Source organism: Trachypithecus francoisi, unplaced genomic scaffold (genome assembly GCF_009764315.1).
Source record: "Trachypithecus francoisi isolate TF-2019V2 unplaced genomic scaffold, Tfra_2.0 Lachesis_group4, whole genome shotgun sequence".
NCBI classification, from domain to species: Eukaryota; Metazoa; Chordata; class Mammalia; order Primates; family Cercopithecidae; genus Trachypithecus; species Trachypithecus francoisi.
The window spans coordinates 128,535,789-128,552,999 of record NW_022681469.1 but is presented as its reverse complement, the minus strand read 5'-3'; the positions used below and the strand labels follow the sequence as shown (position 1 = coordinate 128,552,999).

General features: G+C 41.5%; 1 protein-coding gene across 2 annotated transcripts in view; it reads right to left on the bottom strand.

Moving 5' to 3' along the window:
• The window catches only part of BMPER (BMP binding endothelial regulator), a 253,600-nt gene that overhangs the window by 176,987 nt on the left and 59,402 nt on the right, over positions 1 to 17,211 (bottom strand). For both annotated transcript variants that reach the window (XM_033193504.1, XM_033193505.1), the window contains 3 exons: positions 12,641 to 12,723; positions 9,093 to 9,183; positions 4,745 to 4,827 (listed from right to left, as the gene is read on the bottom strand). In XM_033193504.1, the coding sequence (XP_033049395.1) occupies positions 4,745 to 4,827; positions 9,093 to 9,183; positions 12,641 to 12,723 (257 nt within the window). The remainder of the gene's footprint in view (positions 1 to 4,744; positions 4,828 to 9,092; positions 9,184 to 12,640; positions 12,724 to 17,211) is intronic.

The following is a 17,211-nucleotide window of genomic DNA, read 5'->3' as shown; positions in this document are numbered from 1 at the left end:
CCAAAGACAGCAATAGGAAAGAAGAAGGGGGACAACGTTGTTGAGCACCTGTCAGTGGTGCTAAGCACGGAGGAGGAGGGAGGGAAAGATGGCAGGCAAGCTATAGCAAATGAGAGCCATGGAGCCTCAGGAATACAAAAGAGAAAACATTTGCTTCTCCTTGGGGGAATCATGTTCTCAGGGAGTTGCAGTGGGGTGGTGATAACAGACTTGGAAAGGTCAAGATTCACCAGGTGAGCAAGCAGAAGAAAGGAATTACAGACAGGGTAGCAGCATGAGCAAAGGACTGGAGGCGAAAGAGAGTAATAGGTTTGGGGAAAAGCTAAAGGCTTAGTCTTCCAAACATGTTTATGCATATGTGTGCATGCATATGCGTCTGCATATATACACATACATATTCACAAACACATGAATGTATAGATGTTTATGTGCATATATATGGACACATATGCACACATACATACGTTGTAGCTAACTCTGTTGCTGCCATACCCACATCCTCTCACCCTTACCACTTGGTGCGTGCATATGCCCATACTTCTAACTTCCAGTCCAGTTAGTCCCTGATGATATTTTGACTTAAGCGATATGCATTCAGTAGAGTATGTACTTTTGAGTATCCATACAACTATTCTGCTTTTCACTTTAAGTACAGTTTTTAAGAAGCTTAATGAGCTATTCAATACTTTATTATAAAATAGGCTTTGTATTAGATGATTTTGTCCAACTATATGCTAATATAAATGCTCTGAGCATGCTGAAGACAGGCTAGGCTAAGCTACAGTGTTCAGTAGGTTAGGTGTGTTAAAGGCATTTTTAACTTAAGATATCTTCAACTTACAATGCATTTATCGGAGCATAACTCCACTGTAAGTTGAGAAATATCTGTTTTTGTGTTTCTTCCTCTTGCTGCTAAAGACTACTCTGCCCCTTGAGGGGTAGGCTAGAAATGTTACCCAATCAAGGTCCCCCAGGAGCAGCCCTCAACCAAAGCCTGGTTGGAGTTGGTGTGTAGACATTTCAGTTCTCTCACTGCTTCAGTGAAAACATTCTGAGGCATGCATTTTACACTGGCTTCCAGACTTTCCCCAGCAAGACTAAGCTCTGGTCACACACAATGGTAGCTCACTTGGTGTCAAAGTCTATTTGTACTATTATAACAAAATATCTGAGAGTGGGTAACTTATAAAGAACAGGAATTTCTTTCTCACAGTTCTGAATGCCAGGAAGTCCAAGATCAAGGTGCTGGCAGGTTTGGTGTCTGGTGAGGGCTGCTCTCTCTGCTTCCAAGATGGCGCCTTGTTGCTGCAACCTCCGAAGGTGAGGAACACTGTGTCCTTACATCGCGGGAGTGACAGAAGGGCAAGAGAGATGAACTTCCTCCCTCAAGCCCTTATATAAAGACACTTGGCCATTCATGAGAGCAGAGACTTCGTGGCTTAATCACCTCCTAAACGTCCCACCTCTTAATACCACCACAATGGCAATTAAGTTTCAACTGAATTTTGGGGGACATTCAGACCATAGCACTCAGTGACATTCCCTCAACTGGCTGCTTCTTCATCCTTGTCTCCCCTCCACACTCTTCTGCCCATGCCTTCTGTATCTCCCAAATAAACTACTTACACATATATACTTGTCTCAAGGTCTGTTTCTGGGGCATCCAATCTTAAACATGTGTATGTTAGAAATGTGTTGAGAAATATCTTAGAAATGTGTGTTTGTATTTGTATTTATAGGCATGTTTTTATATACATATATATGTGTGTGTGTATAGATACATGCAATTATAGATATAGAGATATACAAACAAATATATAGTCATATAAATACTATATACATGCTCCAGTGCATAATAGGTTTGTATTTCTCTATATATACAACTTTCTATTTTTACCAAAGCAAAACAGGTTTTTACATGCAGTCTTCATTTGTACAAGGGAAGCTGCAGCCTAACATTATGAACACCTCTCTGGCAGCCTCCTCAGTGGGGCATGTGGCCTCACACAGGTCCCGTCTAAAACCCTTCTTCAGCTTTGCCCCCTCACGCAGCAAGACGGCACCCCACCCCTGCACGCACCTCACATGCCAAAGCTTCCGAGCTGGCTGCCAGGGCAACACTGGCAAACTCCATGCCTCCTAGTTAAACTCCATGCCTCCAGGCCATACATTTGGAATATATTCCATTCTAAAGTGAACATCTCCACAGTTACCATCCTCAAGAGAGGGCCATTTGCTGCCAAGACATTACTTTTTTTTTTAGTGTACTCCATCAAAAGGTAGCAAAAATGAAAGAATATTAAAAACCAGATTATTTTACTAACAAGCTACAAAAAAGCGAGCTTACACCTCAAATGTGTGTGTTCACAAAAGAAAAACTGCTCTCATGACACTCCCCATACCCAAGCTGGTACACCGAAGTCCTATCCTCAAGCAAGAACTCCATTGCCTCTCCCATTTATTCTATTAATCTGAAGACTGATATCAGGAGCATAATCAAAGTCATTCGTTGCCCTTTGAGTGCTGAGGGTGGCGCTGCAGAAAACTAGAAATAATACAGGAATACACAAAATTAAATATAAGGATATGAGAAAGGAATAGACTCCAGGCCTGGCAAGAACTCACTCGGCAGGAAAACTTGGTGTTTCATTCATCATGCATTGTGTTTAGAAACATATGAAATCAGAATGCCTGCAGTACATTTTGGTTTGTGACCCCTGTACATATCATCTCTAAGCTCATTTCCAGTTCCAGCACTGGAGAACTCTGGCCGGCTGTCACTGGTACAGCTGCAGGAACTTTCCATTTTCTTTACCACCTTCTAAATTTCCTCTCCAAGGAGGCTCAGCTGCCTGACCTTGGCACACCTTTACCCGGAAAGGCAGTTCATTCAGATGCACATTTACAATTTCCTATTGAAATATGCCTTGTTTTTCCTCAGTCTACTCCCAAAAGCATAAGATTATTTTTTAAAAATTATCAGAAAGCTTCATAGTTTACAGTATGGAAGAAATACAATTGAGAAATGGGTAATATTTAATGGTAAATAAAAATCATTTACATAAAAAATAAGGCTATTTAGGCCAGGCATAGTGACTCACACCTGTAATCCCAGCATTTTGGGAGGCTGAGGCGGGCAGATCACTTGCAGTCAGGAGTTCCAGACCAGCCTGGCCAACACGGTGAAACCCCATTTCTACTAAAAATACAAAAATTAGCCAGGCATGGTGGTGCACACCTGTAATCCCAGCTACTTGGGAGGCTGAGGCAGGAGAATCACTTGAACCTGGAGTCAGAGGCTACAGTGAGCTGACATAGCGCCACTGCACTCCAGCCTGGGAGACAGAGCAAGACTCTGTCTCAAAAAATAAAAAATTAAAAAATAAAGCTATTTAGTCAAAATTAGCAGGAGAGGAACAACATGGTGGTTGAGTTGGAATATGCAAGCTCATGCCTATTTTCATGAGTACTTTGTGTGTTTTTATATATTATTATATACATGATGTATATTATGTATATTGCACATGTTTTATATCTAGATATGTAGACACATACATATATACTCTCTTCCTCCCTCCCTTTCTTTTTACCTCCTTCTCCCCCATACAAAAGCTATTACACCTAATCATATTTCCTCTAATCTGTATTCTCTAGGTTGGGTGCATGTGTGCTGAAGGGAGGAGGAAAGATTTTCAAAAAGACATGTAGAGAAACAACCAATGCTATGATTTATGATGATCCACATATAATTCTGTTTTGGTGAAATTAGGATGCTAGAGTTACCCATGTATTTTCCTTTTAATATTCTGAGATGCAGACTGAGTCACAAGTGACTTGGAAAATGTATGTTCTTTCTTATAACAGATTAAAAGCTTAAAAAATAGATGGTTGTACTAATTCCCTACTGTAAATAACTTGGAGCAGCTGGTTAAGACTAGATTCCCTGTCACTACCACCACCACTGACTTCACCCTAAATTTAACATATATTAATGAAAAAGATCCCTTTAAAATAATAGCACCTGCCAAGTTCTTTTTTTATATCTAAGCTTGTTGGAGAGATCATTAGTATACGGCTTAGAATTCAGTAATGCTTGGAAAGACAAGCCTATAACTTTGTCTGATTCCTCCTCTGCCCTGAACCCAACATTTCAGGCAATTTCCTCCTACCCACTCTGCAACCTGTAAATGATCAGCCCTCAAACCAGGTTCTCACCCCTCAGGATGCACAGAAGCAAGCTGTGTTTGTCCCCATCACTTCTTATTTGGCTGCACTAAAAAACCAAGCAGCTGCCTCAGCAAGAAGCTCCTCAACTCCTGAGGAACAGAAAATCCATGCCTTCTCCAAAAGAAGGAGGCACGTGGAGGAAAGGCAGCCTCTCTTCCTCACGCTTCGGAGCAGAGTTTCTCAATCGGGAGCAAGTTTGCCCTCCATGGGCCAATGGGTGGTCTGCAGACATTGGTGGTGGTATAGCTGGAGGGGTTTACTGGCATCCAGTTGGTGGAGCCAGGGGACCTTGCTAAACATCCTGCAATGCACAGGACACGCCCATGAAGAAGAATTTCCCAGCCCAGAATGTCAGTAGCGCCGAGCCAGGTGGATGAGCTTATCCCCCGGCTCCACATCAGGAGGGACTGACATTTCCCCAGAAAGGAGTCGAGGGAGAGGCTGTAGGGTGCTCCTGGTGAGCACAAGCAGCGCTTAGCCCGAAGGACACCCTGCGAACATCCACAGCAGGACTTACAGTGCAGGAACACTTGGTACATTTGCTTCCTTCCGGCTGAAATTCCTCTCCTTCTTGATACTGCACACCCTCAAACACACAACCTGGAAAGCAGAGAAGAGTTTAGAATTAGGGCAACAGCCACCGTCATTCAACCTGACACAATCCTTCTATCCACAGTTCATCCATTGCCTATCTCCACCCAGCCAAGTGTCCTCTTCAACCAGTGGACATGATTGCTGCATAGTGTGAAAAGAAAAAAACAGAGGCAAAAGATGGGCATGGGACCCGAAACCCCAAAGATTCTGGAAAACAAATAAGACATTGGAACCCAGGACAGCCCAAGGGGCAGCAGTGCACCAGAGAGCCATGCAGGGAGCTGCATGGTGATCATGCTGCCCACTGCCAGAGGGACCAAACCCAGAGGGGCCAGAGGAGGCAGATGGAAGGCCAAGGGAGAGAAGTCAACCATGAGCTCAGAGCAGATGACACCAGGGGCCCCACTCAATGAGTACCTAAGAATGGCACAGCCTCTACCGCATCCTAGGTACCCCTACCTCACTCCATATCCCCAATGATCCTACAAAGTAGGGACTTTCATCACTCTTTTCACAGATAAGGAAAATGTGGTTCAGAGGGGAAAGTAACTCACCCCAGCTGGCAGGTGACAGAGCTAGAATTCAAAATCAGTTCTGACCCATCTGCTGCACTGTTCAGAGGACCAGGTACAAAGGCAAGAAGGGGCAGAGGCAGGACAGGAGGCATCACATGGGTTTTCAGCCCCACACTCTCTGTTAAAGGGACTGTGGCCCCCTCCAAGTTTGAGCTAATAATAGGACCAAAACCCAGGAGGTGTTCCCTATTCAGAAAGATGCCCAGGACACTGCCAAATTCCAAAGAGAGGTCATAAATGGCAGGACGCACAGACCAGACAGGAACCCTATGTCACACAGGCCATGGGACAACTATGAGTTAACAGCAAAGCCACTTTCCTCAGGACTGACCTCACAAGGTGCTGGGCCAGGATACCTGAGGTCACTTTCTCCATGGAAGACAGTGCTGGGAGCAGAGCTAGCAGTGGGCAAAACTTAGCCAAAGCGGGGTCTTGTGGAAGACTGCTCCACGCCCCTGAGAATGAGTGTTCAAGGCCTGCCAACTAAAGCCATCTGTAGAACCCACCAAGCTCTTGGAGCTGCTGGTTCCTGACAAAGAAGAATGGGCATTACCCTCACTTGATCTGGCCACTGACCTTATTCATCTTAAGCTAGATACAGAGCCCTTTGTTAAATGGAAGACATGCAGACAAGTGCTACTGAGCCTGAAGTTGCATTACCAAGTGAAACTGTGGTTTAAAAAAATGCCCCAGGCATAAGATCTGTATGCTACTGGCATGCAGAGTTAGCAATCAACCAGCTCCTTGGTATTCTCAGTGATGCCAGAAGGCTTGGTAACTGTGGGGCCCTCCTAGTGGCTGTATCTCAGCACTGTTGCTATGGCAGATACCCAGTCGTCTCTCTTTAAGGTGCACTTCCAACAAGGCAGCTTTAATTCTTTCATACAGGTTTGCACCACTGATTTTGTCATACAGATTGCCAGGTTAACTGTAACAATCTACACTTGACCACTTAAAGGAATTTTAAATGAAAATTCTATGCAAATTGTTTCCATCACAACCCACCATTCCTGAGCAAAGAGCCCAGCGAAAAGGAAAGAGCAGCCGACCAAGAATGCCCTAAAATCTGCTTCGGGAAGAAACTGACCATGGATTACGTGTTTGTCATTACACAGAATGCCATTTCCTGATCTATGCCAGTCCTTCCGAGTGACCAAGGAGGATATCCAAGGCTTCTCTTGACTCTCCCTCTCTAGATTTGCCTGAAGACTCCCTCACAAGACAAAAGATAATGCCTTGTGGATACAGTTCCTTCTGGATCCTCCAATTTGCATCCCAAAGGCTGGCCTTTGAAATGAAGGAGAGGGAATGAAATTGATTCATGACTCCATAACTGAGGACACAGAGCCTGCCCAGGTGTCAGGGGGCTGGTGGGTGACACTGGCACACCAATTCTTAAAGATTTGCCTCCCAGAGCACCTGGACCTAAACTTCTGAATTCTTGCAGCATGTATGGGCATGGGAGGTAGTGCCCTATGGTGGTCAGAAAAGAGGAGGGGCTGGATCCCAACCCCATCTTCGGCCCTTACTCACTCACAGACCTCAGGCAGGCACTTATTCTCAGTGGGCCTAATTTCTTCTTGTGTAAACAGTGGATGGCTGTGAGGACTTAGCACTGTAATATGAGCAGTCATGGAGTTCAGCCCTTTCCTTCCTAGAAACCCAACCAAAAAGAGAGTGGAAGAAGCAATGGCTCAAATATAACTTCAACTGCTGAAACAGATCACTCTGCTGTTTGTGTACCCACAGTTTCAAAGGCAGCCTGAAAATATGACTATCTCCTAAGTGAGGAGAATGTTCTACAGGGTGAGAGGTCTTGGGCTTGAAGTATTCCATTTCATTCTTGTTGGTCCATGACGGATCCCATGGTTATGAGGAGGGGGCAGCTCTGAGTTGATTCTGTGTCAACAAAGCAACAGTCGGCCGGGCACAGTGGCTCACGCCTGTAATCCCAGCATTGTGGGAGGCCGAGGCAGGTGGGTCACGAGGTCAGGAGATCGAGACCATCCTGACTAACAGGGTGAAACCCCATCTCTACCAAAAATACAAAAAAATTAGCCAGGCATGGTGGCGGGCGCCTGTAGTCCCAGCTACTTGGGAGGCTGAGGCAGAAGAATAGCATGAACCCGGGAGGTGGAGGTTGCAGTGAGCCGAGATCATGCCACTGTACTCCCGCCTGGGCAGCAGAGAGAGACTCCATCTCAAAAAAAAAATAAATAAAATAAATAAATAAAAAATAAAGCAACAGTCTACTCAACACAACTGAATTCATATTTAAGAGCTATGATATTTTTAAATCTATATGGTATATAAAATATGCTCTGTTATCAATGTCAGGGTTGGCTGTGTATAGAAATTATCTGGGAGATCTGAGACCCCAGAGTTCCTCAGAGATTCTGATGGAATTGGTCTGGGATGCAGCTTGATCATCAAGACTGATTTTTTTAAGGATTTCCAGGTGACTCTGGTATGCAGCCTGGACAACTACTGATCTCATTGAATAAAGATCCTGTAGGCATTTAAGGATACAGTTAGGTGGTACAAACCTTTCAACACATTCTGAGGGAAAAGCACTCAAGCAATCTCTGCTTGATAGACACAAAATAACTGGATAATGGAAAAAATAATGTTACTTTCAACCAGTTTTTGGCTTTCATGTAAGCTCATGAACAATACAAGCTTTGCAGAAATCCCAGTGTGAAAAGGAAGCTGAATAAAGACAGCCAGGGGAGCTGAGAAGGGTTAGACGTAAGTGGAAGCTGGCTATCCTTGTCATTCAAGGGTGAGAAAAGGCTGAACTCTGAAAGGGACCATGCCTTTCAGACCGCATGGAGGAAAGCGACAGGTGCCTGAGAATGGAGCAGGAGCTCATCTCTGCAGAGTGTCCCGTGGTGCCTTAGGCACTTTACAGGAAGTTTCCAAGAACAGAAGGCCCTTTGGAGATTAATCTCAAAAGCAGAGCAGTAGTCGTATTACCACTCTTGAGGAAAAGCACTCAGAAAACAACAACAACAAAATGCAGAACACCTGTCGGAGACTATCGGCCAGTGGCTTAAGAGATCAGGAAAAATCTCTCACCTCAAAATCCCCAGGCTTGTATGTAAGGGCAGGAAAAGATGCAGGAGGCCTTTGTAATCCTGTTCAGAAAAGTAAAAGGAAACGTTCCAGCCACTGCAAAGGAAAGATCCTTTTGCTGTCAGCTAGAAAGCAGGTCCCTCTAAAAAAGACAGAGGGTTCAGCTTGTTGAACCACACAGAAAACTGAGACTAGCAAAACCCTAAGCTAAATTCACTTAGGGACACAGCTCTCAGTTTTCAGAAAACATCTGGTCACCTCATCACCATGGCGAGCTCTGGCCAGGATTTTGCAATATGAAGCAGTAAAAAGACATTTCTGGAAGCCAGAGAAAGCCACAGCCTTTTCTTCCAAAATAAGCATTACCTGTAGCTCTGTGGAGTGGAAAGCAGACCTTGGAGCCTGGAGAACCTGCATGCCAGGACCTCCAGCACATTGCATTCATGCTGGGCACACCAAGGAGGCCAAGCGGATATTTCTATGCAAAGGAGCTCGCTCTCTAAACCCATTAGGTACACAGATGTAAAGGGAAGAAAATTTCCAACAAGAGGGCTTGGGAGATTCATGCATTCCTGAGGGAACACACAGAGATTTCCAGCGTCCCCTTCCTGAGAATGTTACCTGGACATGTGGGGCAGCACATTCCCAGATGCTCCAAAGGGTTTTTACAGCGAACAACACAGCGCACCTCAGACTCTGTGACAACGCCCTCCTGAAACACAGAACACCACAAGCAAAGTCAGCCCAGAATTCCCACGGAGTTACTACTTTTGGAAAGTGACCTTTGTAGGAGAAGTGTCCAAGCACAAAACCCGCAAAGCTTGGTGGGTGTCAGGGCAAGAGGTATGAGACACCAACGAGGTGAGATCCAGGCTCACCCCAATCAATGCTCTAGAACTCAGTGCAAATCTGTCACCTCTTATTTTCCCTGTCTTTGCTTTCTCTTTGGCCCTAATTTCTTGCTTCCTTTTAAATCTAGTTTTTAAGACCTTCTTGGTGTCAGTAAGTACCCAACAGAATCTAGCTGCTCATTCACAGTTGTTTTAGGTTTTCCACACTCCTATACTTTCTGTCATTGTTATTCACGTCAAGCCATTAATGGTGAGGCACAGAGTATAAGCATCTTAACCCAGACTAGCACCTGGAGATCCTAAATCCTTACCAACCTCCTAGAAATAACTAGACCAGCTCTGCAATCTTAGAAAGGTCACTCTGCCTCACACAGAGCCTGGGTCTCGGTTTTCCTCAAGCATCAAAGGAAGGGATTAGACAAAACTACTTTTAAGTTCATATTATATATGTCAAAATAGAGACTTTAGGGCTTAATAATAAAATCAAGTGAGTCTCAAATTGATATTGGGACTCTAATATCACCTTAATGTCAATTGAAATATTTTTAGAATTAATTTTCAGAGTTGGCCTTTGAAGGGCTTTCTCCAGATTCTCTACCCATTTTGTAAATGGATTTGTGTTTTATTTTTGGTTTGGTTTTTGTTGTTGTCTGTGATGGGAGGGGTGGCACAGGCTGAAAACAAACATAACAAATTGACAACTAGGTCATTTTCTTCATCGTGTCTGCTACCACATCATCTCAACCCAACAAGAAGGGCTACATTCTAAATGTTTTCATATCATGTCAGGCCTGAGGTTTCCACTCACTGGAGAATTTGTTATGGCTTAAATCACATGGGAAAGAAAAAAAACAACTAAGGTACCAGCAATATATAACATCACAAAAAGATCCATGCTTGAGTTATGTAACTGAAGCAATGCAAAAAGCTATGCATGGCCCCAAATCAATTTTCCTTCAGTATCTGCAATCCAGATGGAGGATTTAGGTTAGTTCCCAGCATGAATTTCCTGTCCGTGATCTTCAAATTTTCCTCTTCCCATAAGAAATTAAAAGCAGGAAAATAAAGGTAAATTTCTCACCATCAGAGCTCCCTTGGTAGGAAGATATAAGAAATAGGTAGAATTCAATTCAAATGGATCTAGGCCAGATCATTAGACTTCCTGTCATCTGTCTGAGACCTTGTTGTACCCAGTCCATGCAGGCGCTCTACCAGAAGCATTTTTAATAACAGTTTGGCTTTCTGCTTACAACTACCCCTGAAGAGAGTACTATTTCTGTTTTATAGGTGGTTAAAGTGAGGTACAGCAAGGTTAAGCAGCAAGTTATGTGAGTGTCAGAATCCATATTTCACCTATTGTCCTACACTGTATCCTCTGTTACTGATTTTGTGCCCTGAGAAAAGAAGAGCTTGCAAAGAGAGGTTGCCATTGTGTCATTCTGCAGAGAAGCAAGAAGACTTCCCTGACAGGTGCCAGTAAATGGCAATTTCCTGCATTCCAAGATAAGGTCTCATACCTAAAGAAGGAAGCAAGTCAGTAGAGGGAAGGTCCCAGGTGAGCAAAGGGGCAGCCTTTGGTAGGTCCCTTCACCGCAGCTTGCTTTTCTGCATATTGAATAAATATTATCCTAGCCAGCAGGGCACAGACAAGGTTTTAGAAAGGAGGAAAAATGAAAGGCAAAGTTCCTCTTAGGTAGGTAACATCCACTTTTTGTGCCCCATCTTACAGGTCAGCATCTCCTGACTCCCAAGGCTGCTGGACTTTAAGATCTCTTTCAACAGTAATTAGAGATTCCTGCATCACTCTTTCTGGGCCCTACTGACCAGAGATGCTAGGCAATTGGAGTTTCAGGATTAACAATGGATAATGGCTTAATGTGTTATTCAGTCAACAAAATAGTCCCTCCCATATAATAGCTTCCACTTAATTTAAACAAAGTCTTCACCCAAAGGCAGTAAAATTCACCCATGGCTGGTCCATGCAACTTGAGGATCTTCAAAACCTCAGACTGTTACATAGGAATACTATGCTAGACTCCAGAGGATATGTGATTATCTTGTTTAGCATTGTAACCATGGCTTTGGTTTTCTGAGTGTTCTGTCAAAGAATGGAAATTTTGCTGGTCAAGAGTCAGGGCATAGGTGAAGTGGTATAAATTTTGGAACAAATGTGAGATTTTGGTGTTATGGAAACTTATTGCTCTCATCCCTTTGCAGTATGACACTGATTGGACCTGCAACCTGGAGTAAAAATCCAGCAAATCTTTGTTGATTTAATAACTTATTGTTTATATTTGTTTACCTACTGCTTATTTTAACAAGTAACAGATTTTCTACATAAATAAGCTGAATATTTAACTAAATAAATAGCTGAAGTTCTTATGAATGAACATACCTATCATGGCATATAATAGGAGTGTAACTACATACAATTTAGATTTCAGTAAACTAAATGTCACTATGCTTAAGATAAGAGCAAGGAGAAATATCCATTATTATACTAACCTTTCAATATCCTTTAAATGCAAAAGCATATCCTTGGACAACGAAATAGGGTTAGGGATAAAATGATTTAACAGCATCTTCTCTACAAAGAGGAATTTTTTAGTTTTGTCAAAATTAGATGAGCAAAATTTTTAACAGAGTACGTACAAAGAGTTTTTGTGTGCTTGTTTTTTTTAAAGGAGGAGTTTGAAAATTTAGGCTTTTCATTTCTGCTTTAGTTTATCTTGCTGTGTTTAACACCTGACGGGGTTAGAACCATGTGGAATCACTGCTCTTTTCAGAGTTCAGTAAGGATCAGCCACAGTGGACTCCCTAGTTGCTGAATTCGTGGTTTTTTAATTTGTCAGGTTGAAATCATCGAGTTACGGTATACTAATTGCTTCAATGTAATAGTTTACAGATTGGATCCAGTTCAAAATCTTTCTAAATCAAAGAAGGGAAACATACATCCTTTAACAAAACCCCCTTTCTGCTAAGAGGCATTCATGTTTTGCTCAAAGATGACTTCACAGGAAGACATGAATTTTCCCCAAGGACATGTGCATCTTCCTGGAGTTTTTCCAGGCACAATTGAACAATGGTGGACAATTCCGCTGTGTGTTTCTGGAAGCAAGTTCTACACAATATCTATGCTGCACCTGTCTCGTTATGATGAATGTCACAGTAAGTACAGACAAGAATACAGTTGCTTTTTCACTGGTTTTTCATTTTTGTTTGGCCTTTTTAGGGTTTTGTTCTGTGTCGTGTGAAGGGGTGACTAAAGAGGACTCTGTGGATTCCTTTTTACTAAAGAGAGAAATAGTTGAACTTTACCTGGCACTGGCGTAGAACACAAGGCTCAGCCGGGCTCTGCCATTTGAAGGAGCTGTTATAGGTATTTCCTTCATAGGTGCAACCTAGACAGGAGACACAGAAGCAGGAAGAAAGGCCAAGACTGGATATGGGTTTCCTTTACTGTTTGGAGCAAAATAAGTTATGTTCTCTAAGCCCAAATTAATGATCACAGGAACCACCATGCTCTTTGGCTACTTTTTCCCAAAACACAACTAAGCCTTCTAAGTATCCACTTGACATTCACTTACATTAATTCATTGACTACTGAAAAGATTAACCTCCTGGATTATATCATCAAGTGCAAAGCCATAGATTGATGAACTCTCATGGCCAAAACGTATAACCTTATGACTTGACTTATGCCTAATGACATATGAGGAGTAACAGAGCTAAAAACACCACTATGAAAAGGGATCTTACATGAGGTTAAGTTAACTCAAGATCAAGAGTGAAGCTTAAAACATGATAGAAAATAAAAGCAGAAAATTAAAAGACAGGAATTGAACACAAAATTCTATACCCATCCAAGATTGTTGATGAGCTACTGTCTCCACTAGATAAAACGTTCAATTCTTACCTCCATTTCTAAGAGCTACAATTTCATATTCTTTTTTGTATTACTTTTAGGTAGTAAATTAGATTAAGCAAATCTGAAACTATCCAAGTATGGATTATCACATGTTTATTCATTGGCAAAAAGAGAAGTCAAAGGCCAGAGATCCTCAAAAGAAGAAATAAGCCAGTTAGCTTGAGTCTCTGTGGAAAAAGGCCAAAGAAACAATAGTGTGGAAATCACAGCCTAGGTCCTGAGTCAGTTTGTACAAATACCCCTCCACACTGTGGGTTACACAATCTAGGAAGATGCACCTGGCAATGCCTATATTCACTGTATCCTTAGAAGCCCATTAGGCAAAGAGATTTACCAATACATAGTCTGGATTGCTTAATACAAAAAGTACAGAAGCAGGAACACACATATGTGATAATGCAGAAAGAAAAGTGCCTGGCTGTCTGTTGAAATGACTGATTTCTGGCAAGCTAATCAACCTCAATTCACATCACGTTTTTCTTGTCCAAGATGCAGAGAAGAGACTCACTCCTTCCATGAGAACTTTTAGATAATGCTGTGGTTAAAAAAAAAAATCCCTCTTAATACATTCAAGCAGAATAACAAAGGACTTAGAAAAAATTCAATAGATGTTTTCATAAACTTGGAACTATGATCTGAATTCCCAAAGAATTATGAATGATTGAAAAGGGCTCATTAATACTCTGCCTTCTAGTTCCTACAAATCAAATTACTAAAGTACACAGCCGATTGGAAACACATTAGGGAAATGCTTTCACTATATATTTTTTAATTTCCTTTGCATGAAGTGTTACAGAGATAAAATGTTCAACCACAGGAACCCCTAGCACACTACAAATACTTAGGCCAAACCGAGAATGAATACAGTAAATTTTCAACAATGAAAACCAATATAAAACAATTTGGTCTAGCATAAATCTTACTGAACAAACGCACTTACAAGAGACGTGCCATGTGCATGTCTGATGCACTAACACAGACTCATTCAGATAATAAATAACTTGCTCTGAGAGATGGAGGCGGGGAAATCAGAGAACCAAAGCCAATTCATGTTAAGTCCAAGTAAATATGAAACGCCTGCCAAGTCTGCCAGTGGAGTTTCCAAATATGTTATATATTTTCATCATCTGAATTAAAAAACTGAAAGAAAGGGTAACTTTTTGCTGCTAATAGTGCAGGCAAGGATCTTGCCTTTTTTGTTTTAGAGGAGGAAGTGTACCACAAAATCCATGTGGGCCAGGGTTAAGAGACTGTTCCCAAACAATGCCAGGTCATGTGCAAAGGGCTCCCAGGAGGAGCACCAGGCTGTCTGAATTATTCCACTCTTTATGGGATAAAAGGTATTGGAATAAATGGTCCACAGTGCAAGGAACCCACCAGTGTTTTCTCCTTCAAATAACTGTCACTGGGAAGCCTTGTTCCTCCACCATATTTTACCACATAAAGAAAGATTGGACAGTAATACTGGAAAATCGGACGAAGTTCACTTTGTGAAGTGCTCCATTGCTTAACCAATCTTGTTTACATGTCATTCTATCACATCTGAGTCCATATAACAGATCTTCTCAAATGATGGATAAATCTGAGTGACTGAATAGACTCCAAAACATCTGTGAAAATCTCTTTAGTAAATGTAATCCACACCTTTTCCTTCTTCACCTACCCTCATTACCATCAACTACTTACGGAGACTTCAGTACATCAAGCATTAGAGTGGATTTCATATGAAAGGACTCTCAGAAAAAAAAGGTAATTAAAGAAATGACATTCTCATCGCTCTTTGGGTTTATGTTCTAAGATAAACATGTTATTTTAATTCATGAAACTAACTTGAGTTAAATGAAGACTCAGATATACATACAATCAAAGAAAACATTGTATGTACTCCAAAAATAAATGACTTCTTAATTTCTGTTAGATAAATTTCTTTACAATTAATTCTATTTGCCACCAACTTTATGCTACTAATAGGGTAAACAGACAGTATCTTACCCTATTTTTATTTAAATTACAGAGAGATGGAATATACTATCTCATATTGGCCATGGTAGAAAGAGATGCAGACAAAATTTTCCATCATACATCCAGGCACTGCTTCTCAAACTCCCTCTAGTGAGAGACCAGATTTGTTTTTGTTTTTATTTGTTTGCTTTTTGGTTTTTGTTTTGAGATGGAGTTTTGCTCTTGTCTCCCAGGATAGAGTGCAATGGCACGATCTTGGCTCACTGCAACCTCCGCCTCTCAGGTTCAAGTGATTCTCCAGCTTCAGCCTCCTGAGTAGCTGGGATTACAGGTGCCTGCCACCACACCCGGCTAATTTTCATATTTTTAGTAGAAGACAGGGTTTCCCCATGTTGGCCAGGCTGGTCTCGAACTCCTGACCTCAAGTGATCCGCCTGCCTCTGCTTCCCAAAGTGCTGGGATTACAGGCGTGAGCCACCGCGCCCTGACTTTGTTTTTGTTTTTTAATCCAGTGTGGACTGATACTTTGATAAAATATAATAAAAGTGATTTACCAGAAAAAAACTGAATTTCAAAGAGACAAAATATAAGCCTAACTTTTATTATTACATGTAATAGGTACAGAATACACTACCAAACTGTATTAAACATTTCTGTTTACTGTCCATTTCTGTACTCATCTTATTGTAGACCAGCACCATGGACCACATTCTGGGACACATTCTGGGTTTAATTGCATTGAGAGGTATATTATGGGAGCAGGAGGAACAACTCAATGAAACAATATAAATATATTCAAATGTTGATGTTTAGAATAGAAGCAAACTTACAGATATTATAGTTTATCTCCTTCTTTTTACAGATGAGAAAATTTGCACAAAAAGGCTAAAGGGCTTACTCTAAATTAGAAGAAACCAGATTTGAAACTAACACTAGAATCCAAGTGCCATGTGAAAATTACATTTTTACAACCAGGTCTAAATTGCTAGTACTGTTTTAGCATTTTCTAATTCAGCATAATATCCTTTGCTTTGAGGACTTCATGGCCCAGGAATAAAACCAGCATTTGCCCATATAAAATTAAATCATAGCAGATCTAGTAATTAAATAAAAGAGTAAGTGACTGGAATAATTAGATGACTGGTCAGGTAAATATGCAGCAACCAGTAAAATAGCTTTTTTTTTCTTTAAATATTTAAAAGAAAATCCCTATAAGGGATTTATAAACATTCACGAGTTTTCTTCTAGTGACAAAAAGCATTTGAGCTTTTATAAGCTTCAATAAAACCATCAGTACTGCAGCGGGAGGTGTGGTAATTTTCTGATAAAATCACTTCGACATCTTTAAACCAGCAGTTCTCAAGTGAGAGCGATTTTGCCTTTCATCCTAACCCCTACCCAGGGGACTTTGGGCAACATTAGGAGACATCTTGGGTTATCACAGCTGGAAGATACGGAGTGCTATAGGTATCTAATGGATAGAGGCCAGGGGTGATGCTAAACATCTGACAATGCGCACCAAGGATCAACCAGCTCAAAATTTCGATTGTGCCAAGGATGAAAAACCCTGATTTAAACCATCACGCAAAGCTCAATGGTTCTTCCTTACATCTAAAATAATACATCAATGAGCCTAAATCAGCTATGCTTTTCTTTTGTATATATTTTGGCTTTCTTATGTTAATTCTTTTCAGGGTAGGAAAGAACTCCAGAGTATTTGTCCTAACATTCATATTATTGTGGAGAAGCTTGGCTTAGCCAACTAGTCAACTGAGAAAATGGGGTAATGAAAACAGGAAGAGCACAAATTAATTGAATCCACAGTTAAGCAATAAAACTCATTTTTCCTATTAGTTATGACCTTTTTCAGTGGCCACATTATCCCCAGGGAGAAAGAATACCACACATTTTCATCATTCTGTTGTTAAAATAGCTGTTAAAAATCATCGGGACCATAAAAAAATGGCATCGGCCTTCTAATGAGCCTTAGCTGTGCCTA